Genomic DNA, 27,238 nt, shown 5'->3' on the forward strand with positions numbered 1-27,238 from the left:
GCGACGGTGCATTTCTTCATTCCTCATGAAGGGTGACACCTCCCCAGCTGTGTTTCTTGCCTGTTTTTCTCCCTCCCTCATCTCAAATATTTTCCCATCACTCTGTTCAGGAAGGGAGGGAGGGAGGGAGGGAGGGAGGGAGGGAGGGAGGGAGGAAGGAAGGAAGGAAGGAAGGAAGGAAGGAAGGAAGGAAGGAAGGAAGGAAGGAAGGAAGGAAGGAAGGAGAGGGAGGGTCTTAGGGAAGTCCTGCCTTAGTCCTGCTCTGCTGCCCTTTCACCATCCCCTTGCCCCCTCCTCCTGGCCTATCCTGGGGGGTCTCCCATCCTATTGCTAAGTAAGCTTTGGATACAAAGCCTGGTCTCCTCACATGGAGAAGGAGTGGGCCTTCCTCTGATTTTGCCCTCGTACCCATCATGAACAACCCGGCTAAGGAGAGCAAGCATGCAGCAGCAGCCTTGGGAAGGAGGTAAGTGCAGCTGGGCGCTGTCTTGGGGAAGTGGGGCTGGGCTTGGTGCCGTGGGTGCTTGAGGGCTGGGCTGGGCATTTGACCTCTGCTGCCCAGCGCTCCAGGCAGCCCGTGCCACTGTCCAGCCCCCCTGTATAGCCTGAGAGAAACAGTGAGGCTCCTCCAGTGGACCGTGCCTTGGCACTTGCCCCAGTCCACCCCCTCTTGCCAGAGACCCTCAGATCTGTCCCACTCCTGCCCAGACCCCTATAGGCACCTTTGACACGAACAATGTAGAGCTGGCCATGCCCACCCAGTAGGACACATGCACTCCAGCCACGCCCACCCAGTAGGACACACCTACCCTGGCCACACCCACCCGGCCCCCTGAGGACAACCACAATGATGATGTGGCCCTCAATGAAATTGAGTTTGACACCCCTGATTTAGACAGTGGTGGGATTCAGCCAGTTCGCACCAGTTCAGCAGAACCAGTAGCTACTTTTTTGTAGCCCAGGCCCAGAACGGACTTCCAGAAGCGGTATCCACACAGAGAACCAGTTGTTCAGATATTTGAATCCCACCACTGTATTCAGATATCTAAAATTGAATAACCCTTCTGTATTATTTCCAAAAATTACTCATGGATAGATGGATGATGTATCATCAAATCAGTGTTGACAATGACCACATAGACTTTCTTTAGATTGATCTTCCCTGACCTGGCCTTTTGGCTCTCCCAATAGTGCACTCATTGCCTTTGTAATTGAGTCCATCAATATTACTGCTGGTTGTTCTCTTTTTTCAATTATTCCCAGCGTTATAGATTTCTAAAGACAGAAAAAGGTTTTCTCCTGATGTGTCCTAAATTTGATCATTTAAGCCTGGTTATTTGTGTCTCAAATGAGAACTGTGGATTGATTTTTTCTATGATCCATGTTTTCTTGACTGTCCATATTCTTGAAGACTAATGTAGTACCTCTATTATAACGTAACTATGAAATTCTGTATCCAAACATTATTCTTATAATCAGACTTTGCTACCTGTTGTTGGTAAATGTGTTGTAACATGAACAGCCATAAGGAGAAAACAGAAGTATATGACACCAACTTTAATACACAAAACTCAAGTTTGGAGGTAGTGTCTGAAGGTCAAAATGTGGGAAACATTATTTTTGCTTTTGAATGTTCTGCAAAAATTCATTGATTCATCTCACCTAGAGCTTAAGGCAATGATGGTACAAAGTGAATTAAAAATGCAACAATATGCTGCAATTTAATTTCAATATCAAGAGCAGGTTTGGTTTAGTGGTTAAGGCACCAGAATAGAAATTGGGAGAATGTGATTTTTAATCCCACTTTAGACCCAAAGCCAACTAGGTGACCTTGAGCCAGCATTCTCTCTCAACCCTAGGAAAGGGGCAAGGGAAACCACTTCCAAACTCTTGCCACAAAAACTGCAGAGACCTCACCAAGAGTCTCCACTGACTCAAAGACGCAAAGACACAAAAATCAACATACATTTTATTCATTGTTACGATTATATTGTTTGCAATGCCATCTAGATTAAGCTTTTTTGTTTCATTTAAAATTACCTTGAGTACAGTTCCCCACTAGATCCTGGTAATTGTTAAAATAGTGGGTTTTCTAAAAACCCTTGAACTTGGAAGGTCTCAATACAGCCCTTCATCTACCTCAGTTCTTCTTCACAATTATTAGTGTATTTAAGCCACTACAGTAGTTCTCGACTTACAACCAGTGGTGGGATTCAGCCAGTTCGCACCAGTTCGGGAGAACTGATTACTAATTTTTTGTTGCCCAGGCCCAGAATGGACTTCCAGAAGTGGCATCCACACAGAGAACTGGTTGTTCACATATTTGGATCCCACCACTGCTTACAACCATTCACTTAGCAGCCATTTGAAGTTACAATGACACTGAAAAAAGTGACTCACAATGGATCCTTGCACTTATAAACTCACAGCATCCTCATGGTCATGTGATCAAATTCAAGCACATGGTAACCACCAAGTGTTTACAACACTTGCAGCATCCTGGGCTGCCCCAGAATTACCCTGTGGTCAAAATGGGCGGCCAATCAATTTGATAAATAAAATCAAGTCAATGGATTTGCTCGACAACTGTGTGATTCATTTAACATCTGCAGTGATTCACTTAACAGTCATGCAAAAAAATATTATAAAACTGAGCACCAATGACTTTACAACCTTCTTGCTTGGCAATTGAAGTGTGGGTGTCAGTGGTAATCATTAATTTGAGGATTGCCTGTATTTGTGCTCCTCAGCTCAAACAACTGTTGTGCTCTTTGGGTCAAAGAAAGAACTGTTCACAGAAGAAATTCATATTAGGAACGGACTGCTAAAAGTTTGAAAATTATTATATATCATTTTTCCTTCAATGCAGGGATCTGGAGCCCTTATGCAATGGTATGCTTTTGGATATCTTCGTAAGTACCCATCGGTTTCCTTGCTCCACTAGCTTAGATTCTATTAATAAAAATGCATACATTGGACATGTCATTCTGCTGCAGAGCAAAACATCAGCCTTGGGCATAACCTGTATTACTAGTAAAGCTTCGGGATCATACATAGTCCCCCAGAACATATTTACAAAATATTTAGGATTCTGTTCCTTTTCCTCAACTAGGAAAAGATGTGCTATTACTGTATTGCTTTCTTGGTTTGCCAGCTGCCTGAGACTTGAAAACTATACAAGTGAATTCCTAACCTGAGTTTTACTATTTAATTAAGGCAGAATCTCTCTGCAACACATTCTTCCACATATCTCACATCTTGGTAATGAAAAAGACACTAGTGCCTTAAAAACCAGGATAAAACGCATGGGTAGTGGAAAGCTTCTGAAGAGAAGTCTCCCAAGAGAAATTGTATCATATGGGGATAAACGCTAACCACTGGGAGACTTGAAGGCAGGTTGCAAATCTGTCATTTAGAGGCTGGTTTAGACATTTTGAACAGGGCATCCTGTTCAAAAACTAGATGCTAGCCAGAGATTGAATGAAGTGAAGATTGAACAGGGTGCCCTGTTCAAAACCAAAGGCCATGGCAGATTCAATGATAATGTCAGAATCCATTTATATCATATTCATAAATGGAATGTTTCAAACATTATTCCATGGATTCTGCCATCTCCCGAAGAGAAGAGAATGGATGTGTATTGAACCGGTATTAGGCATTTCAAAGGAAAGGAGAAGCCTTTTGAACTGGAGAAACAAAGGGGGGGCTAGCATCTGGCTTGTGTCACGGAAGAGAGCAATAAACATGAAAGGTCCTAAGTTCCTTTTTCCCACGAGAGGGATGATACGAGATAAAGGATGGGGGACTGACCAAATGGGGTTAAGGGCGGTTAAACCGGGAACTCTTTATAAGGGTTTACTTCGTGGAATAATATTAAGTCCTGTCTCGTATTCCTACAACCAAGCATGTCATAGTAAAGATTCTTTTTGGAATAGATTTGACTCCAAGAATTTTGTCTTCCTAAGATGTGGTTTGGGGTGGGTCCTGACAGATAATCATATTTGGGATATCAGAGAGCTCTTCCTACTCTTCCTCAAGATTAGATTATTCCTTCTTCCCATTGTAGATTGTATTGGAATAACCAAGCAGAAAGAACTGAAATGGTGCAGTAGAGACTAAGAGACCTGAAGCCTAGGGTGAGCTCCAGGAAATTGGAGAAACCCGAGAATAGCATTCCAGCTGAAAGGTAGGCATTGGTAGTAGTTCTCATGGGAATAGAATATGCTCAACAGATTTCCACTGTTTCAAAGCTTGAGATGTTCATCAGAGGAAGGGCCACCTCAGCGGAAAGAAGGGGCATTCGGAAAGGGATCCTTCAAAAGCGATTACTTTTTTGAAAGGTGAGAAGCACCAAAGAGAGCAAAGTTGGGCCACACCCACATACCCAAGATTTCATTAAATCCTAAAAGAGAACTTATGTCAGTACATCTCTTCAAGAAAGTGACTTGATGCAGAAAGGGCGTATCTATGATAATATTAAGGGCTACCCCAGTTGTAGTAAGTATTGGACAGTGGTAGTTAACTGTCCTCTAGAATAGATTGACTGTTATCACTGATTAGAAAGGCACTGGATTATTGCACCACAGTTTTTGTCAGTTTAGTTTCCACCCCCTTGCTCTTGTACTGCAGGCATTGCTGAGCCAATGTAAAGGTTTGCAAAAAGGGGATGAAATGATAAATTGGAAGAAGTCCAAGATTACACAAACTGTGCAATTCTAAGTCCATGCCAAAGGATGAACAACAATCTCAGGAATGCCAAGAAACTATTATAGTAATCCAGGTGGGACACCAATAGAGCATGAACCAATTGCTTAGCCATCCCAACTGTAAGAAATGATTGAATACCAAATGCAAGTTGAAGATGCTTGTAATATTATTGATGAAAGGCTTTAAAGATTGATTCCTATCAAGAACTACCCAATCTTCCTCTGCAAGAGAAGTAAATTACAAAGTGCCCTGACAACTAAAAGAAATGGTAGAAAAAAGGAAGGATCAAATTAGAAATCAGGGTCCAGCACATATCAAACGGATATATCTTGCATCGATAGAAATTGACTCAGAAACAGAGCTTGTTAAAGATTGTATGATAAAGTGGGCTCAGAATATTCAAGAAGTTATCACAATGGACACTTGGGAAGATCTGGGTGAGGAACGTAAAATTTACACAAGCTCAAAACTTAAGAGAGAACTTTTATAAAATGTTTTATAGGTGGCATTTAGATCCTAAAAAGCTTGCAAGTATGTATCCGAACTACCAACCTAAATGTTAGAGATGTGGTGGCAAAGACGCAACGTATTTTCATATATGGTGGACCTGTAAAAAGGTTAAAGCTTTTTGGATTAAAATCTGGTGGAATATGCAGAAGATATTTAAGCAAAGGATAAAGTTTTGTCTGCAGTTGTTCTTATTGGGCATAATTACAGATACTACTGTTGTGGACACCAAGTTGATGCTGAACTTAATTACGGCAGCAAGACTTTTAGTAGGCCAATATTGGAAGAAGGAGGAACTGCCAACTATAGAAGAATGGACTCTAAAAGTTTCTGACCTGGCTGAAATGGCAAAGATTTCGGCTTATTTGAAAGACCATTCGCAACAACGTTATATTATGGAGTGGGAAAAGTGGATTGATTATATCCAGAACAAATATGGGACCAAAAAGTTTCATTTAGCATTTGTATAAGTTTTTTATGTGTTATTAGTATTGCTTGTAGTCATTTCATATGAGCTAGAGTGCGATAGACTTAATAGTTTATTGTTGTTAACATATGGTTGTTTATGATTGTTTTTTACTTTTATACCTTGTATTTAGCTCTGGGAAGTCGGGGAGGGGGGAGGGGGAAGGGGGGAGGGTTAGGGAGGGTTAGGAAGGGTTGGGTGGAGGGAGGGGGGGAGGGATTGTTAAAGATAAAATGCATTGTAAAACTTTTCAATAAAAAAAAGGAAGGATCATCAGGATAGGAAATAATAAGTTCAGTCTCGTCCAAATTTAATTTAAGGTGATGGGAACATATCCAGCTGGAAACCCTAACAAGACCAAGTGGGAAGTTCACATTGCGTCATCCAAGAGAGGACTAGAATAATACATCCTGATGTGGTCAAAATAAATATGGCAATTAAACTAAAGACAAAGAGAACCCAAAGACAAAATATACAGAATGAACAGAAGTAGGCAAGCATGAATAATTATGAGTCAATTGCCAAGCATCTGAATTTTGATCACGCGATCCTGGCGATGTCGCAATGCTCATAAGTGTGAAAAATGGTCATAAGTCACTTTTTCAGTGCCGTTGTAACTTTGAGCAGTCGCTAAATGAACTGTTGTAATTTGAGGACTACCTGTACTCTGAACCCTGACTTGAATGGGTTAAGTGAAAGAGAAGAAAATTAGAGAGATCAACTCGCTCAACCATCTTTCTGAAAAATCACGGAAATGACAGAAATAAAATTAAATGAACCAGAAACAGCCCCTGATGATTTTTGAAAAAGAGGAAAATAGCTGGCATATTTCAGTGTCTGGGAAAACAGCTGCTTTAGGATGAAAATTGATTCATCTAATTAAAACTTACCAAAAAAAAAACAAGAGAGAAGAAATATATAAAGAAGAGAAGAGCCTCTGAAACTATTTTAGCTGTTAATAATGCTCCTTTAAGTGGAGAAAATTAATAAGCAGATGAAGAATGGCTACAAATAATGAAGACAATATTAGTGACTTGCTGACTAAGTCTAATCAGACTCTAGTGACTGATTAGAAACTGAAGTCTGGAAGGATTATTTCAATTTTAGATAAGAAGCATTTTCCAAAGTCCTCAGGTGTTAAGTGAGGAAGAACTTTTTCTTTCTATTTGCCAGAAAGGAAAAGAATGTACAACTTTCTTATATTCATGGCAGACTCAGTGCTGTGATTCAGCCGGTTCGCACCACTTTGGCAGAACCGGTAGCTAATTTTTTGTTGCCCAGGACTTCCGGAAGCGGCATCCACACAGAGAACCGGTTGTTCACATATTTGAATCCCACCACTGGGTAAACCTTAAGGATTCTGTATGAAACTTGCAGTTTCACATGTGTCAATTCACTCATTTCAAATCCACGATGGCTTTCCAATTCTTTCTGGGAACACTGAGTAACATTCTGAGACCTTTTTGAGATATTGAACCAATACTATCACCAAGGAAATAATTTTTGGCTTGGAGCATTTAGTGGAAAGGGTGAAAAAAAATGAAAAAAGCTCTGAAATTCAGGAAAGCTCTGAAATTCAGTGTGCCTTACACTAGGCAATAAATATATTACACACTTCATTTTATCGAGGCAAGCCAAATATCTTTTAATTCTCTTGCCACTGAACATAAAGACACAATGATCTTATGCTTAGAGACCAATTACACCAATATCCAGCTTTTGTAATGTAATGTAATGTAAAAAAAGGAAAAAAAAGAAAAAGAAGATATTAAGAAATGGCTTCCAATGTTCTTTATCAGTTATAAATTCTGTAAATATGCTATATTTTATCCTCCCTCCATATATAGTTATATTGTGATTTCATTCTTTCCATATTCTACCCTTTCTAATAATCAAAATCATAAATCACAGGTTCATTTTTTTCCATTTTTAGCAAAAAGTCCATAAGGGTTTCCAGGCGCTAGCGAATGTTGCCTTTTTTCTCTAATTAAGCAAGTCAATTTTATTATCTCTGCAAATTCAGTCATCTTCACCAACCACTCCTTTGCTGTGGGTATTTCAGAGTGTTTCCATCCTTGTGCATATAACAATCTTGCTGCCATTACCATGTCAAAAAAACAATCTTCCATAGGTCTTTTCTAGTTGTCTATCCCTTAGTCCCAACCAAAAAAAGTGTTGTGTATATTTCACCCCCAGCTTTCCTGGTTTTTTGCATTTTATCACCAAGCATGATAAAATGGTCCTTCACGTTTTCCACATTTCCAACATAAGTTTTAGTATCTTTATACAGAGTTTTTCTGCTGTCAGATACCAATGTGTTATTGTGTACTGTAATTAAATTGTAACATAATTTAAAACTACATATATTCCCATTGCTCCATCTGTATACTATAACCAAAGTTCTTAGTCCATTTTATCATACTCTTTTTAACTTTTATTTTTCTATTTCAAATTTCAATAAAAGCTTATATGGTTTAGCAATTACGTGTTCATCATTTGCACATAATTCAGTTTCAAATTCTGTCTTATGTGTTCAATTTCAAATGTCCTTTTGGCTACTTTAAATCTTTCTTTGAGTTATATATGAAAACCATTGGAAACTAAATCTCTCTATGGACAATTGCTCTTTTAACTTCAACTTATATTCTCCATGTTCTTGTTCTAACAACTCTCAATATATCAATGATTTCTCTTTGCCTGCTATTTCTTTTCTATTAAATGCTTCTTGTGCTGAAATCCACAAAGGTGTCTATGGGCACAGACAGGGTTTATATCTATTCCATATAATCAAGATGGCACTGTTAACATAATTATATTTAAAATCCACATTGCCCTTAACTTTATTCTACCACCAAAAAAAAATCATGCCATCCAAATCTCAGGTCATGCTTTTTTAATTCTAAAATCTCATTTCTCAGTAACTTGTCTCCAGATTTTCTAATCATTGCTCTAGAAAGCTATGCTCATACTTTGTGCTAAATGATAATATAGTCTACTTGATTTCATTTTAGTTTTGTGTCTTTGTGGATCTAGCTGAAGTTAGCATAAGGTGGGGGAATCCTGTGGTTAGCTCTTAGCTGTAATAACCCTAGAGGATTTGACAAATAATTGTATGGAGACTCTTAATCCAGGAGCTAATTCACAAAGTAAATAATACCACATAATCTGGTTGCACTGTAGGTACCAATTTGTAGATTACCCTAAAGATCAATTTCCTCACTTGCTGTGTTTATGATGGAACACCTTATGTTAACGGTGCTTAGGTAAATAAATAATTTTTTTCTCTTCCCTGATCCTTTTCCACAAATGGAACAGTCCTTTTTCCTAAATAGTACTCCAACTATTCAATGAGTTTTAATTTATGAGGAACATGTGGGACATGCTTTTTATAAAGAACTTGTTAGCTAATTGGACAATATAAAGGTGTATGGTATCCTAGACATTTTTTAAGACTTTTTCATTCTCCCTTTATTATTTTTATAAATAACTCAAGGCAGTAAACATACCTATATCTCTTTGTCTTATTTACCACAAATAAGAAGAGTTGGGCTGAGAGGGTACAATTCATTCGGCCAGGTGACTTTCATGTTTAAGGCAGGATTAGAACTCATGGTCTCCTGGTGTCTGGCCCGGTGCCTTAACCACTATATACCAACCACTATACTATTTATTTCCCATCTGTATTTTGCTAATAGCATGGCATATAAGTAAGCAAATTGCACCCGTTTAGTCACCATTAGTGCTATATCCAAAGTTGATTTTTTTGGCTTTGAATGATTACTTTTCAAAGACTTATCACAATTCTAACAGTATCTTTTTTATTTCCTTATCACATCTTTCTTTTTTATTTCCTTGGTCTACAATGCAACAGGCTGGAGTGCAGTAACAAACTGTTAATCATTGTTATGTGTGTACTTTACTAGATATCCAGAGGTATTTAAAAATAAAACCTTAATGCTTTTAGTGGATATGTAAAAATAATATCTAAATAACTATGATAATGGTTAAAAGTCTAACCCATGTAAATATTTATTTTTAATCAATTTAGACATCTTCTGACTCAAACTCACTTTGGAATTAGGTTACTTATCATTCTAAAATTGCTTTGAAGTATTTCCATCCTTCAAAGGAGATCCCAAAGATTCGAAATAGCCCTTTTATTGTCCTTTGTAACAATGACCAGATTTAAAGGGCAAATAAAAACTAAGAAAGCCATTTAAAAAATCCTACTGAACACCCTGCAAGCCTTTAAGTGTGGTTTTTAAAAGCATTCCCATGAGAAACAAGAGGATTTAAAAGTATTTAGCTTTGGGTGGATTCTGTGCAATAAAAATGAAAACAAATTAATTAGGGAAAAAATGCTCTAAGAGAATGTGCTATTATAAGGAAGTCAAATGAGAAGCCTGAAATTTATGGGTGGAGAAATGTCATATAACTATTTAGGAAACAAGTTAGGAAAATATTGTTACATCTTATTGCCCTGATTTCCATCATGTCCCTTTCACTGGAATCAGTATACATAAAGGAATTACTTGCTAATAATGAGAACAAACTCCAATGTACAGAGTGAAATCTTAGATGTCAAAATTATTGAGTTGATTTTTTTTTAAAAAAAACAGCTTTTCATATTTTTCATATACTTATTTTATATTTATATGCACTTGGTTTCATGTAGTTGATTGTTGTTATATGGATTTTGTAAGCCACTTAAGTTTTGCATGATTGAATGTCATAAATAACTTAAAGAAAGAATGAATAAGCACATCTGATTGCATCCCAGAATGCCTTTCTTCCACCAGTTAAAACCCATCTCAGGGGGAAGGAATATTTGGAACAGCCTTTAGTCTTAATTTATTTCAATGGGAGAAGCTTATATATGTGCATAATTCTTCCTTTTGCATCACTGGGACTTGAAAGCATGGCTGAATTCTATCTGTGCAAAATGTGCCACAGCTCTTTCCAGCAACATCAGGAGAAGGCAGGATCCATTTCCTCATACACAAGTCCCTAAGCTCACAATTTGCAGCTAAAATGCAGCAACGTAATCCAACAGAAAATGTTAAATCTAAGTAAAGCCCCATGGCTCCATCCTACCTGCAAAGCATTCTTCAAATGTTGCCTTTGTAAAGCAATACATGGGCTTGCCACCTCTACACTTAATCAATGTTTCTTAAATAAAGTTACTTTGACAGGAATAAGCCCTGTCTGGTTCAACCTCAGTGTGATTTAAACTTACAATCAGAGATGTCCAATTATCCACAAGGTTGAGTTTAAAGCAAGATTTATGTTGAGTTGCTTTTGCTTTTTGAGCTGCTTGCTTCTGTTGTTTTCCATAATTCAGAGCCATTTGCAGCTGCAGAGATTTCCTCAAAATGACCAAATACGCATGGGACATCACAACACTGTGAGAACATTTAAAACAAGGCTACAGAAGAGTTAAAGCCAGCGTGGATGAAAGGGCGCTCAGGAAGCCATTATATCTGGATATGAGAAAGTCACATTCACATCTGATTAAATAGTTGATATTCCAAACTCCTGCAGTTAGAAAAACAGAAACGGTGCAGATGTGCATGGAGGGATAAAGGCTTAAAGATACACTGTGTAAATCAACAGTAAGGCAGGGTAATTTAGCTCAGCATCTGGCAAGACTATAAAAGACCTTAAAGGATTTCAGCAGGACGTCTCTATCCAGACAATGGACCTCCATCCTCTCCAGATGTTTGGCATTCTTTGATTCTAAGTGTGCTAAAAGAAGAGAGAGAAAGGAGAGGGCAGGGATTCATTAAAACTATAGGATTACTCACTGGGACTCATAAAACCATAGGGCTACTTGGAATCCCAAATAAAACTTCCCTAACCACATGAACTCAGCTCGGTAAGGACTTGTGTGCTATGTTGCAAATCAAATATAAAAGAAGCTGACATCAAATCATGAAACGCTTTCTTTTCCCCCCCCCCCCACACACAATCATGCTACAAACCTAATTGACCCTAGACAATTCACCCAATTCAATCTTATTCAACCCACTCCACCCTCAATAAACCTACAGGAAGATTTTTTTTAAAAAAAAATACAGCATCTAATGCTTTATCAAAGACCTCCCAGTCTTTCAAATCAAATAATATTTGTTATTGGATTATTTTAAGACAAAGGAGGGGGGGGAAATAAACCTGAGAATTTAGATCAGGGGTTTTTTTTTCAGCCTCAGCGATTTCAATAAAGCGTGCAAACTTCAACCTACTGGGGCTGGGGTATTCTGATACGTAGTTGAAGTCCACCTGCCTTAAAGTTGCTGAGGTTGAGAAACAACTGATTTTAGATCTTCATGAAACCCCTCCCAACCACAAGTTACTATCTTTGCAAATGGCACCCAAGGATGCTCAAAACAACCATCTACTTCATTTGTGATTAACTTGAAAATTCAGGGAAGGCTGAGCCCAAAATGAGAATTGCAGAATGAAAGATGTGTCTGCAAGGCACGATTTCTCGTTCCCATACATTACAACCACTATCTCAAACAGCGCTGAAGGTGATGGAAGTATTAAGAATCCTTTTAAGAATATCTTGGATAATATTATATAAAACTTAGTGGCTGTTGTTATCTCAGCAACTGCTCCACAGGGCTGACCTTCTATTGATCATCTAACAGCTTTCATAGCTCGCGGTCAAGAACTGCTACTCCTGTCAAAAGACGTCTCCTAAGGAACTTGCTGTAGGCAGCTGACTGACGTGTTGGGATATGCCTGGAGAAATAAAGGGAGTGACATTACAGGACAAAAAGGGTGAACAAATATCACCAATGTGAAAAAGTGATCGCCAGGAATATATGTGCTGCTTCCATGCATTTGGCCTTAAATACACAGCCACATATCTTAATAATAATTACTGCATATCCTGCCATGACAGTTGTCTAATTTTTTGTCAACATTAGGCCAAATTCAACATTTATCTTTATTGTCTGTACTCAGGAAGGCTTGGATAGTTCAAGTTTTCTCCAGGAAGTAGCCTTGGAAATCAAAGTCTCAGATCTCTGGGATGCACACTACCCACCCCTAGGAAGCTGTGAAATATCAACTATAAAAAAATAGCAGGTTAGCTTATTACTGCATTTTTAGACTGGCTTTCTTCATTTTATATAGAGTTATATATAGGAGAGATTCAGTGGTGGGATTCAAATATGTGAACAACCAGTTCTCTGTGCGGTTGCCACTTCCAGAAGTCCATTTTGGGCCTGGGCAACAACAAAAAAAAATAGCTACCGGTTCTGCCAAACTGGTGCGAACCAGCAGAATCCCACCACGGGAGAGATTTCTTTAAAAAAGAAAGCATAATAGCTTTGGTATATCTATGGAGAATCCCCATAAGACTGGAATCTGATCTTAGATGTTCTGGGTGATGTAGTATGACATCCTGAGAAATATCCAATTATATATACATATATATTTATATATATAATTAGGCACTGCCCAACTCTCAATGACTCTGGGTAATTTAGAATTCAAAAGAAAGAAGAAACACAAAACAAAAAGAGAAGTTATGAGTATTCTGAAGACACCATCTAAACCAGGGGTCCCCGATCTGTGGGCTGTGGCCCACTACTAGGCTGTGGCCTGTTGGCCACTGGACTGCATTGCACACTTACCCCCCCCCCCCACCTTGCACTAGCATCATAGCATCACACGAGCCTTAGCGTTGCCGCAAGCGCTAGCATTGCCACGAGGGCCTTAGCGTCGCTGCGAGCATTGTGAGGTTGTGAGTGTTGTGCGGGCATGAGTGTTGCGCCTGCACTAGCCTCGCTGCGTCGTGCACACACATTTGCAGCCCCATTCACGTGTGCACGTGTGCACTTAAAGGCGCCTCTCCCTCCCGGCTGCCAACCAGAAAGGTTGGGGACCTCTGATCTAAACCAAAATACCAAATCCAATAGGACTCAACGAGGACCACCTGTTGATGCTGGGAGAATTGTCAGATTTCTAATAGCCTCTGAATGTCATCAGGGTGGAAGTTATCCAGATTAACTGTGTGGATGGATGGAGACTTGAACCCAGCTCTTCCTGACCAAAGTCTGCTATTGCTGAAAGAATACAGAACCCCTAGCTACACCCCCCGACACACCCCCGTTCTACCATGCTATCTTACCATTTTTCTCAATCACAATATTTTTCCACCCAATACGAGTAGGAGGACAGAGATAAATACGTTTCATTGCACGGCTTTATCCAGAAGCTAATAGGTTGTATTAAAATGGGTCAATAATCAAAACAGAAAATACAGTCTTTCTGCAAAATATTATTATATATTTAAAAGTTGCACACAGAAATTACACAGTAAACTTGTTCTGAAAACTTAGACGGGAAGATTTATTTAATTTTCAAGCTGTTAATAAAGCTTGGCCGTCAATAATTATTTCTCTTGATTTTTTTTATAATTTTGAATAGTTATGACTAATTTCATGCCTTCTGACTTCCCAATCGCAGAGGGATAAACAGGAAGTTTACTTTCTTTAATACTATGCCTGAATGTGTGAGTATACGATCACCATTTGTAACCTTCTCACTTGGCTTCCGACAAGCAAAGTCAATGAATGGGGGAAGCCAGATTCACTTCACAATTTTGCAATTCACTTAACAACTGCAGTGATTTGCTTAACAACTGTGGCAAAAAAGTTGTAAAATGGAAAAACAACTCACTTAACAATTGTCTAGTTTAGCAATGGAAATTTTGGATTCAATTGTGGTGATAAATTGAGGACTCCCTGTACTTGTTTGTAGGGGTTGTGATATGTCTAGAGCAGGGGTGTCAAACTGTTGGCCCGCGGACCGGATGTATCATGCAGAAGCCGCGCCCACGTCACGAGTTTGACATGTCTGGTCTAGAGGTTCAAATTAAATAATCTCTCTCCATTTTGGTCTTCCTTAACATTTTCCTTATTTTTCAGATGTTTCCTACATTTTTTTTCTTCCTTTCAAGGCTGCCTGTTGTTCTAAAGTATTGGAATTTCATCTCACTTTTCTAGTGCACACTGCTTCCTGAATTAGATAATTCATCCATCTATCTTTTTTTCCACTTTCAGCCTCATATTGTCAGCTATTTTTGTCCTATCTCCTCTCTCACATCTCTGGCTGACACTTCTAAATGTTTTACAGTTAGGTTTAAAAGTATAAGCCTTTCTAATATTGGCCATGACTTAGCCCAAATTAAGCACCTTTAAGGATGATTGCTTAGCCTTTTCCATTTGAAATCAATGGCCCCATTTGAAATTGCAGCATGTAGACCAGGGGTCCCCAACCCCCGGTCTGTGGACCAGTACCGGTCTACAGCATGCCAGCAACCGGTCCGTACAAACAAGTGAAGCCCTATCCGCGGGATGCAGGCAGCACACCAAACCATACCCTCTCCGGTCCATGGAAAAACCTCTCTCCACGGAACCAGTCCCTGGTGCCCAAAAGATCGGGGACCTCTAATGTAGACTATAGCCCAGTCAAAAGGATTTGATCTAATCTCCAAAGTCTGTTTAGCTTAGTAACCATGACATTATTCTATGCCTGTAATGAACTTCCTGGTAAGAGTAACGTGACCATAAGTGTGTAGGATGCACACCTTGTTTCATCTTAAGTTATCTAAGACAAACATATAAATCATCAAAACTATATATTGTTAAAACACTTGAGATATTTCTTGCCAAACAAGGATGGACAAGGAGAAATCAAAGCTCCAGTCTATTATTACTTGACTCATTTTTAATGCCCACATATATGCACAAAGCATTTTAAAAGTAGACCCTGGTGGGTTTTATTGGTGGGAGAAATCTTTAAACACTAATGGGATTATTTCTAGATACCACAGTTGTATGCATCACTTTCAAATATGTCAATCTTGTTTTTTTGTTGTTGTTTTTTAATTCCATTTATATCCCGCCCTTCTCCGAAGACTCAGGGTGGATTACAAGCTTAGCAGTAGCCTTCATTCTATGTATATGCCTGCTTATTAGGGCTTTCACACACTCCCAAGCGGCATTATTGCAAAGTCAGCTTAATTGCCCCCAACAATCTGGGTCCTCATTTTACCTACCTTGGAAGGATGGAAGGCTGAGTCAACTTTGAGCCTGGTGGGATGCGAACCTGCACTAATTGCAGGCAGCTGGTGTTACTTAAGGAGGCATTAGCCCACTGCTCCACCAAGGCTCTTTTGTTTATGCCTTTATTCGTTCTTCTCATTTTTGTAAATATACAACCTAACGTTAGGCAAAGGGAGTCAAGTGATGGTTTCTGGACTTCTACTACTTCAAATTAGTAATTTACCACAGTATTTGTCTGCCACTGGGCTGCTTTTGGATAGCCACTTTACCACACACACCTTTTCTGAGCATCTGGGTCTGACTGTAGAAGACATAAAAAGTTGGAATGGGGTGAATGGTTATCTGCTGTATTTGTATTTCATTTTAAGGTTCTTGTTCTACATTAAAGTCTCTGATCCAACTGAGTTCCACTAAAACCAAGGAAACAAAGAAAGTATTTACAAAATATTCATTTTACAACTCTTTACCGATGTTTCCGTGTTGTCATTCTGCTTGGAGCCATGGGATTCCAACTTTGTCCATTGTCTACCTTTCTCCAATTTAAAGGTTAGAATCAACTTGGAAACAAATGGGGCTGGAAACAGACTGATAATCAATCGTATATGGCTCATCAGTTTTTTTCCAATTAGCAGCTTAGTGGGTGCATTCAAAAGCATTTGGATTTTCTAAACTGCCTTAAAAGAATCCCAATGGACAGCACATTATTGTTATTTAGTCTGGAACTAACTTAGGCTTCATTTTCCAGAAAAAGAAGAGAACAACCTGCATAACAAACTAACTCAGGAAAAGCCTTTTTCCAGATACGTCTTCCATCCAGCAATCCAACAACAACCCTGACTGAAGCAGGATGAATAACTACTGTACTTTCTTCTGAATTAAACTGCCATTTGTCCTTCCTTTCATCCAAATCACAAGACTCACTTTCACATCCTTTCTGATGGAGATGAGACAATTATGTGCCATCCAGGATGTTCTGAACAGTGCTTTAATTCCAATCTCCTAATGACTTTCGCCCACATCAGGTAGGTAGGTAGGTAGGTAGGTAAGTAAGTAAATTTTTGTTTGTTTGTTTGTTTGGACTTATATGCCGCCCTATCTCCCGAAGGACTCAGGGCGACTAACAACAATAAAATACAAATAGGATACAAATATTAAGAAGAAATTAAACTATACCTAGCCCCAACTAAAACCAATAAAACGTTCAAACCATGTTAAAACCCCTTATCATCAGTCCAGGTCGGCCTGTTGGAAAAGAAGTGTCTTAAGGTCACGACGGAAGGACCGGAGGTCAGGGGCCATCTGGAGCTCCAAGGGGAGCTGATTCCACAGGGCAGGTGCCCCCACAGAGAAGGCCCTCCCCCTGGGGGTCGCCAGCCAACATTGTTTGGCCGACAGCACCCTGAGGAGGCCCTCTCTGTGTGAGCACACAGGACGATGGGAAGTTGTTCCTGGCAGCAGGCGGTCCTGCAGGTATCCCGGGCCTAATATGAGAGACAAGGCAGATCCAGAGATCAGCAGGTAGAAGAACCATTTCTTAGCATCTAGAATCGAAGTATCTAGGAATGCGAAAACACCAAATCCTGATGTAACCATGATACTGTAGAATAATAAGTGATGGTGCTGAAGCTGCCAGCAGCTGTCAATACAATGATTCCTGTGGGGACCATCCATCCTGTTTGTTAGCTAGGCAGCCTGATCTCCCAAACAGGCATCTTATATCTAATTACCAAAGCATTGGAGAGAGAAAAAACATCCCTGAAGCCAAATTAATTTCATTTTTAAATGAAATTAATTAAATGGAAGAGTAGACTATACAAATTTCACAATTATAAGGAGGCAGCTTCAACGTAACTAAGGTGTTTGACATGTGCATCTGATCTATCTGATGCTGAGTTAAGACATAGAATGGTTGTAAATATTATAAGATATACTCTAGTAATAACACTCTTTCCCAATTACCTTCTTGGGGAATTGTGACCACTTGAGAACTTTTGTTTTGGAATAAGGCAATTATGGATAATCAGTGGAGCAGCAGTGCAGCTAATTTGTAAGTAACCTGTTAAATTGCAACTTTCAAAAGCCAAGGGGTGAAGGTGTGCTGTTTGGCTGTGTGCTGTGCATTTTTTATTTCCTTGCTGAATGCTATACCCAGTGTCCTAGGGGGCTAGGGTGCATTATACACATTGTAAAATAAATAATACACCATTATTTTACAGCATTTCCAAAACAGTAGGCACAATACAAAAGACTATTTCCACATAATCTTAAATAACTGAAAGAAGCTTGCAAAATATGCAATCATCCTATTGGTGATTATGCTTAACAAAAAGCAATGAAAAAAACCAAGAAGTTGTTATACTGACCACCACTGCTGCAAATAACCTTAAAAGCTTATCAAGATTTCCTCAATCAGTTCAATGACTTTGGCATGACTTTGCTGACGTGTAAGTTGCTAATCATTATGTTTTTCTAAGGGTACATCAAGTGAAGATGTGCTAGGTAGATACTCAGTTCAGCAGGAAAACAATCAAACTCAATTACAATTGCCAGAACTTCACATAAACTTATTCTGCGCTCTAAGCTACAGTATATATTACTCAGGTATTCTACTGCTGACAAGGTAATAAAATGACAATTTGGAAAACATTCAATGTCCTTCTAAACAGCTCAAGGACTTCCGTTGACTAAATTACTAGTCTAGGATGAATGTAATAAACGATGTAAATTAATTGGTGTAACCATGTACATTATCCACAAATAAACTTCTTTTCTCAACTTCAGTCTACAGTTGAGATGGCTAGTTCATTCCTAGCGACCTAATCTAAAGAAAGGAATTAGCTTCCCTGGGTTCTCACCTTCTCTCATATTTTTGGCTTGGAATTAAAGACCAATGAATCTAGGATTTAAGTGTATTCAAAAGATAGGGGCAGATAGGTAATTTCACAGTGCAATCAATTGTTCAAGGTAAGACTGCTAAATTGTCAGAATTATGTTAACCCTCCAGAGCTACCGAAATTTCAAATAGCAAGAGGACAAACACTCCTGACTTTTCACCCAGAAGTCAAGGAATAACTTCCTCAGATTTTTCCATTAGGGATGTATAAAATAGTCCCAAATGTGGTTCAGCCTTAATAGGATTAATAACATGATCAGAGGAAGTCAACTAAGGTCAGTGGCACTGTAACTCAACCAAAACAATACTAATTGGATTAGCAAATCTATCTTTCTACTGCACAGTGGGAGTAAAAGGAAGCCAGAGTAGATACTTTTCCACTCTGTGTGTTTATATATGTGAAAAGCTGCATTAATGTGCTTTTGTTTATCACATCACTCCAACAAAGCTCTTCTTCTACTTCAGAGAGGGTGTAGTTCTATCCTTTGTTTCTCTTTAAAGCTAACTTATTCATTTTGGTAGAAAATATTTACGTGACATTAATTTGCAGGGTGGTGTTTTTTTTAAAACTATGACATTCTTTCCTTTTTGGAAATGACTTTTTTTTTGTTCTATTAGGAATGCTTCTCCAGTTCTTAAATCAACGCAGCGATACTGATTATTAGAGCTGTACAGTGCATAGAATTTGAAGGCAAAAAAGGCAGTCAGCAAGACAAATACAGGATTTATCAGCAACTATTTAAACAAAAATCCTTTTTTTCAGAGATTGCACAGGAGAGCAGGTAATAAATGCAGGTCTCTACATGCTCTAAAACATCTTTTTTAGCTTGCTTGGATCAAGTTTCTTGACCTTACCAGCTATAGGCAGATGAACTCTTCTAGTATTTTTGTGGCATGTTATTTCCTTGTTTCAAGAATATAAATCAATGGCTTTGCCTACTATCACATGGATATTCCTATTGGGATGGCTGGATTCTAGAGTTTTACTGACATAGAGCCAAGAGGCTGGAGCGCTACAGCAATTTTCAGGATGAACAGGTTGCTGCTATGTTCCAGTTGTGACAGCTACCGTGGTGTGCATGTTTCAATTTTTTTTTACAGTTCCTTATAATTACGGCAGGCTCCTACCCCACCATTATTTGCACTGACAAATTAGAAATCTGAATAATGATGGCTTTCGTGGGCTATGTGCACTTAGAAGTCCATTCTCCCAGCAATGTACTATATTGCAGTACTGTATTTGCCCTGGAGTTTTTTTTTTTAGCTCAAATGTGTTTTTGTAGAGAATGGTTGATTTCATACTGAGGAAATTGTAGCTCAATGATATATTACATGCTTTCCCTGCAGAAGACTCCCAAGTCAATTGCTGAATATATTGAATTAAAAGGATCAGGACAAAGATGATTAGAAAGATCATGACAAAGCCTCCGTCTGAGAGCATGGAAAGCATTTTTCAGTCAATGCTTCAAATTATTCAAGAAGGCACCACAGTAGCAAAAACTAACCTATACTAAAAGAGAAATAAATTCAGCTCAAGGACTGACTGTTGGCTGTAAAACAATCTCACACAGCTCTTATCCAACTGATATTTGTATGAGAGCTGAGAAAAGTTAACAGCTACTATTGAAAACATTTGTTACAAAAGATAACTCTTTGCCTTGGTAATCAGCAAATATAGTCTCAAGCACGTAACCTGAGCAACCAACTGGTTTTCTAAAATAGTTCAGGTGGTTTAGTTGGTAGCTGTATAGTTTGTCGGATGGTTACAAATAGTTTGAACAGGTAGAGCTGGTTTTCAATATTTGTTCAGACAATTCCTTACAGAGCAAATGAAGCAAGTTGTGAAAGGAAAATTGGACAAACATTAATACATCATCGGTGTACGATGAAAACTATTTTTGTATGTTTTTCTAAAAAGGGAAAAAAACAATTGCAGCAAAAAAATATGATTAGTCTGTATCTTAAAATGGAAATTCCATTCATACACACACACACAAAATTTTAAAAAGTACTATTGAAGTTTCAATCTTGTCCCAATACATACATCTCTAAACCTGATCTGAATCCCCCAAAGTGAAAAGTGGTCTGGCATATATCACAGCAAAAACTTAATTCTCTATTGTTTGTTCCAAACCTGGCTTGAGAGTAGGAGCAGACACAATGCTTACTTAGCTTGTTAGCAGCTCATGAAATTAATTGTCTTGTCTTCTAGAGAAACCAATAAAACGAAAGTCATCTTGCTACCATTCTTTTGAGTCCTTTCTGTAAACACAAGCACAGCATGTACTCCCAACAATAAGCGAGGTTATATATAATAGCTGTTCACTTTGAGACTGGAAGTTCCTTTGAGGGAAAATGAAGGAACAAAATTTAATTCCATGGAGAAAAGATGACAAGTTACTTCGTGTTCTTCCGCATCAAGTTCTTCAGGAGTCTCTAGCAGCCAATTTCATAATTCTCTCTGTCCTTTGGAAGAATAAAGTTTCTATCAATACGAGTCCTGCGGTAATTTGTCACAAGGAATGGCGTTTGGTTTCTTCCCAAAGCTCCAGTCTCTTTGTAGTGAGCAGCTGGGCCACTCCTCTTAAAAGCATCAGGAAAATAGTGAAGGACATCACAATGACATAATGGCTAATACTGCAATGAAGAGAAAATGATGCATTAGAACAAAGCAGTTTACTAATCAAGTAATCCGAGGAAACTAGGTTTACTGGTAAAACTATAAAGGTAAAGGTAAAGGTTCCCCCGCACATACGTGCTAGTCGTTTCCGACTCTAGGGGCCAGTGCTCATCTCTGTTTCAAAGCCGAAGAGCCAGCGCTTGTCCGAGGACGTCTCTGTGGTCATGTGGCCAGCATGACTAGACGCCAAAGGCGCACGGAACGCTGTTACCTTCCCACCGTAGTGATCCCTATTTTTCTACTTGCATTTTTACATGCTTTCGAACTGCTAGGTTGGCAGAAGCTGGGACGAGTAACAGGCGCTCACTCTGCTATACACATTGTTAATTGTTCCACTGTCAGGAAATCTCTCCTTAATTCTATGTCAGTTGTCTCCCGGATTAATTTCCATCCATTGCTTCTTGTTCTGCCTTCTGGTGCTTTGGTAGATGGGCTGGCTCCCTCTTCCTTCTCCCTCAAATATTGGAACACTGCTATCATGTCACCCCTAATCCTTCTTTTCACTAGACTAATTCCTATAATAGTTCTTCATATGTCTTAGTCTCCAGCTCACTAATCATCTTTGTTACTCTTGTCTGCACTCTTTCCAGAGTCTCACCATCTTTTTCTGTATTGTGGCGACCAAAATTGAATGCAATATTCCAAGTGTGGTATTACCAAGGCATTATAAAGTGTTACACTTCACATAATATCTTGATTCTATCCCTCTGTTAATGCAGCCTAGGACTGCATTGGCTTTTTTGGTGGCTGCAGCACACTGCTGCCTCAGGCCATATTGTCTACTAGGACTCCAAAATCCCTCTTGCAGTTACTGCTATTGAGCCAGGTTTCACCTATTCTGAACCCGTACATTTGTTTTTTCTTGCCGAACTATAACCACTGACTTTCATTTTGTTAGATAGGGCCCAGTGTTCAAGTCTGTCAAGATCCTTCTGGATCTTGAGCCTATATTCTGGAGTGTTGGTTATTCCTGCCAGCTTGGTGTCATCTGCAAATTTTATGAGTTCCCTTCTATTCTCTCATCTAAATCATTTATGAAGTTGTTGTTGTTGTTATTTATTAAATTTATATTAGGCCTAAAATAGAACTTTGGGTACCTTGCTGCTTCCTTCCATGTAGATATAGTTTCATTAAGGACTACATGCTGAGTGTGGTTTGTCAATTAGTTACAGATCCATCTGGTGGTGATGCTGTCTATCACACATTTTTCTAACTTACTAAGAAATAGGTTGTGCTCTACTATGTCGAATGCCTTACTGAATTCCAAGGATACTATATCCACAGCATTTCGCTAGTCCATTAATTTAGTCACTTTCTCAAAGAATGAATTAAAAGCCACTTGACTTTAAATCAGCCAGAGTTTGCCCTCGATCCCTTAACATTTATGAGAACCAACCAACAGCATTACTCAGTTTGTATAAAGAAGTCAATAAAAGACAGGTAGGATAAACAAACTGCAGGAACCATTCTTTCAACAATTTGACTAGCACCATACAGTTGTCCAAAATTCTTATAATAAACACAACCTCTCTGGGAGGAAAATATTAGTTTTGTCATCCAACTGATTTTTTTTCTTCATTTCCAAATAGTTTCATAGATAACAAAACTGTTATTGAATTTGTTCTCATTTTAATGTAGAACCTTGTGGAACTTTATGAGTTCTGCATTCTATATTAGTATCTTCTTTTCCTTTCCCAAAAGCTGTACGCATGTAAGGAATAAAGCATAAGTCTCCATACTTAGATTTTAGTGTTTAAAAAATACAGATATTATTTGATGACTATACTAATTTGTGTTTTAATCTTCTTAAGCTCAGATGAAATTTTAATTACTCTGAATAATTAAAAGGAATTCATGACTGCATATTTTGTTTGTTCAGAGTCAGAAGTTCAACTTATATTAACTCTAGAGAATCTATTCAGTCAGTAAGAAATACCTGTTGTAGGATATGACTAAATGTAAAACAAACAATTGACACTCCATAATCAGTAGACAATAGTAATTCACAATTGTTTGAACTGATTCTTTGACATTTCGATTTTAAATGGGTCCAGAATCAATCTAACACCCATTTGCTAAATTGCAAATCAAACAACTCTCCTTTCTTCCTGAATTCACCTTTTTACTTCCTTTAAATAATTTTTCAACATCCATCTTTTTCGGTCAATTCTTTGACTCAGCCCCATATTCTTACCAAAATGATGTCTAAACTGATTTAAAGAGCTAAATTAAATGCATATTCTTCCTGTTACCTGTAACACCACCATTTCTTGCATCAAATTTTAGTCACTAAGAATCTTGGAACAGAGACATGTGTGTGTGTGTGTGTATCACAGAGAGAGAGAGAGAGAATATATAAGGTTAAATGAACTGGTATAATTTGTTCCATGTATGAACAAATGAAACACACACACACACACCAAGAATGTATACCCATTTTACATAGCAGTTGCCCAATAAAGAAGATCTGTAGGAAGAAAAGTTTTTAATGCCTTCTTTGAACGTGACCGTATTCCTTTTCATTTTTTCCCAATGGAGAATTAGAGGCAGGAATTCGTCATAGGCTTTAGGCAGAAGTCTATCACAACTCTGCCACCAGAAATCCGTGGCCAAGCATAGCATGGATTAGAAGCAACAGCTATTTGCTTGTGTTTAATTTATTTTCTGTGTAAGCTAGGATTCTTTGTCTGATGCCTAAGGACTGCAGTGGATAATCATCGGATTGAACATTCAAGCAATGAAGCATAATAATTTGAGGCAAGGCAACTGTATTTATAAAATGCAATATGGTTTGAGTTGGATGTACATGTGTGTGCATTTTAAAACAATAAACATTTATCCAGAGTGTATACCATGCTAAAGCAGGCTACTGTTTTACAAAGAGGGGCACCTGCTCACACTCATTAGCTCCATTCCCTGGGCAATGCAACCAGCAAACAGATGTCACTGTTTAACGCATAGCATATATTCCAAATGCACAGGTTACATGCTGGTCACAATTACCTAGAGAACACAATCATAAACAAATAGTGGCTACATTCTCTAGTTAATCGAGGCTCAATATAAAGTCCATCTTGCATTCAGAAAACACTCTTTAAGTGTAGACAGTTGTTTGAATATCAAATTACCTAAAGAGAATGGAAAACTAGGGGGGGACTATTCTACGCTTACACTGATTTAATGTGATGTTTCTTGAACATTTTTATAAAAACAGAAGGTAATAAGTGCAGAGGTGACACACCTGTAAACTTCATACGAGTTTCACTCTTACCTATAGACATAAAATTGCATTAGCAGTCTAGAACACTTTCGACTAGCCACATGATTGATAGTAGCTGTCTTTTTCCATTGGAAGTAATTTAATGTGTTAAAATCTATTTCTGTTGCTTTGCCTTTAAGCTGCAATAAAAATCCTGGATCTCAGATTAAAAGAGAGCATTTGGAGTGGTACAGAATCGTGTTCCAGAGAAGAGCTGAAACTTGGTTGCGTATATGTGCAGAGAGGCATATGTTCTACCGCTGAGCTAGAATTACCCAGCAGAGCCTGAATGAGGCATTCTCATCATGCCAATCAAAGCTTACAAAGAGTGCTGCTAATCAGGACGAGGACGCAGCATGATTCGGAAACTGCTCATATTTAGTCATGATTAGAGAAGGAACATTGGGGGGGGGATAAGCTGTGATCTGAAGAGGTTAGTTGATGCATCAGGAAGTAACTTCTTTTGAAAGTTTTAAATGCCTCCCATGCTGATTCTTTCCATTCTTTCCTGATCGCGCAAAGGCAGGCATCAAAAGCAAACCTCAAGGCATTTCTTTTTAAATAAAGATCTTAAATTTTCATGCCTCCAAGACTACACGTTCATATGTAGCTAAAAGTTAAGTAACAGGTCAGGACATTTTAAAAAGAATGCCAGGTCTCTTGATCCATAAGGAGAGTAAATGTCATTTGATTTTACAGAATTCTATAAAGAAAGCCAGCGAACTACGTAAGCCTCAGTTCTGAGTCAAAGAAAGAGTGGGAATGATCTATTCACACTTCACAAGACTCCCATTGAAAGGGTACTTTGTCAGGTATGATTTAAATCAGGGGTGTCCAACCTTGGCAACTTTAAGTCTTGTGGACTTCATCTCCCAGAATTCCTCAGCCACATGGCTGGATGGGGAATTCTGGGAACTGAAGTCCACAGGTTTTAAAAGTTACCAAGGTTGGACACCTCTGACTTAAACAATTGTTGAACCATGAGCTCTGTGCATTGTTAGAAAATATCTAGTGATTTGCTTCAAAATGTATCTTGCTCAGGGGGAAAAAACGAAAGCAAGCTTTGGGTGAAGGTGGCTGAGGAAAATGCCGATAGGCGGCTTCCTCATTGGTTTACTTCCAGAAAAATTAGTTTACCTTCTGAAAATACAATTGTTTGCTGATTGGCCAGGCCAACCAAGGCAGTTGTTTTGAGATCAAGAAAATGTTCACAGGGGAAAAGCCACTTTGTGACAATTACCAGGATATGCTTCTCAAATTCCAAATGTGCTCATCAACAATTCAGACAGGCTGTTTTACTAGAGGAAAAGTCATGGCACAGAGTGGCAGAAAATTGAGTAATAAAATGGCACAATAGCCATTTCAGATATATGAAAACTAGACAAATACTGTATTTTGGAGGTGAAGACTGCAAGGACATAGGTACTGCACGAATTATGTAAAACTTAAAAGAAAAATGGGCATTCATACTGGTATAGCAGTGAAACCAAAGCTGATTTGTATCATGAAATAGCCACGTAAAACATGGTGTAGATCAATTAATGAAACAAATTCTTTCAAAAGCCTTGAATTTGAAGAAATGTTCTATTTGCAGTTCAAACCGTGATTACTAATTCACCCAGGTGGCTAGAAAGGCCCAACAGAGGCTTCACTTTCTTAGGGTCTTGCGGAAGAACAGGGTAGAACAATGGCTAATGACCCTCTTTTACCAGTCCACCATAGAGAGCATCCTCTCGTACTGTATTGTGGTTTGGTATGCTGGTCTGACAGCCGGGGACAGGAAAGTATTACAGAGGGTGGTGAGCATAGCACAAGACATTGTGGGCTGTCCCCTGACACCACTGGATGACATCGCCAGGGCTCGTTGCCTTGGAAGAGTGAGGAAGATTCTCAGGGATGACTCACACCCTGGACGGTATCTCTTTACTCTCCTACCATCCGGTAGGAGATATAGGAATATAGCCAGCCATACCAACAGGCTGAAAAATAGCTTTTATCCGTGGGCTGTTAGGCTTTTAAATGGGACATAATCTTATGCAGAATTGACTTGGGAGGCCGGTGTGTGGTGTAGTTGGTTCACATGGTGTGGTAGGATGGAGGGTTTGTTGTCACTGTGTGTTGGGGGGAGAGAGCAGGGGGGGGGAGGCTCAGCTAATCTCAATGTACACATAGTTGTACTTTGACAATAAAGGTTTATTATTACTACTTGATTCTGAAATTATCAAAGGAATAACAAAGATATGGTAACTTTTAAGATTGCTAAGAAAGTACTGGGGGCAGGAGTCATATGTAGTGTGTTTTATGCATTCTTCTCTTATTAAATACTTATTAAATTTGCATGCTGCTTACCTCATCATTGAGCAACTCTGGGAAGCTTATATTAGCTATGCAAAAATGCTGAATAAAAAAGTGTGCTATAAACAGAATGCAATTCCTAAGAAATTGTTATCATCTAATGGCAGTCCTCAAATATATATGAAGTTATCAACAACCTGTAGTACATGCCAGCAGCTCTATTTGGAAGATGAGTTTTCACGGAGAAGTAGAACAGTAATTTGAGAACAATAACAAAAAGAAAAGTTTGCTGAACAACAACAAACAAAGGATCAAAGGTTCTACTTCATGGCAGGATTTGATGTTCTACATG

General features: G+C 38.7%; 1 protein-coding gene across 1 annotated transcript in view; it reads right to left on the reverse strand.

The window, feature by feature from the left end:
- Nucleotides 1–17,355: 17,355 nt before the first annotated feature.
- The window catches only part of PIGN (phosphatidylinositol glycan anchor biosynthesis class N), a 78,871-nt gene continuing 68,988 nt past the window's right edge, over nt 17,356–27,238 (reverse strand). Inside the window, exon 30 of the mRNA XM_083359136.1 lies at nt 17,356–21,289. Coding sequence (XP_083215262.1) covers nt 21,166–21,289 — 124 coding nt within the window. The 3' untranslated portion in view covers nt 17,356–21,165. The remainder of the gene's footprint in view (nt 21,290–27,238) is intronic.

The sequence above is a fragment of the Vipera ursinii genome (genome assembly GCF_947247035.1).
Source record: "Vipera ursinii genome assembly, chromosome: 3".
Taxonomy (NCBI): Eukaryota; Metazoa; Chordata; class Lepidosauria; order Squamata; family Viperidae; genus Vipera; species Vipera ursinii.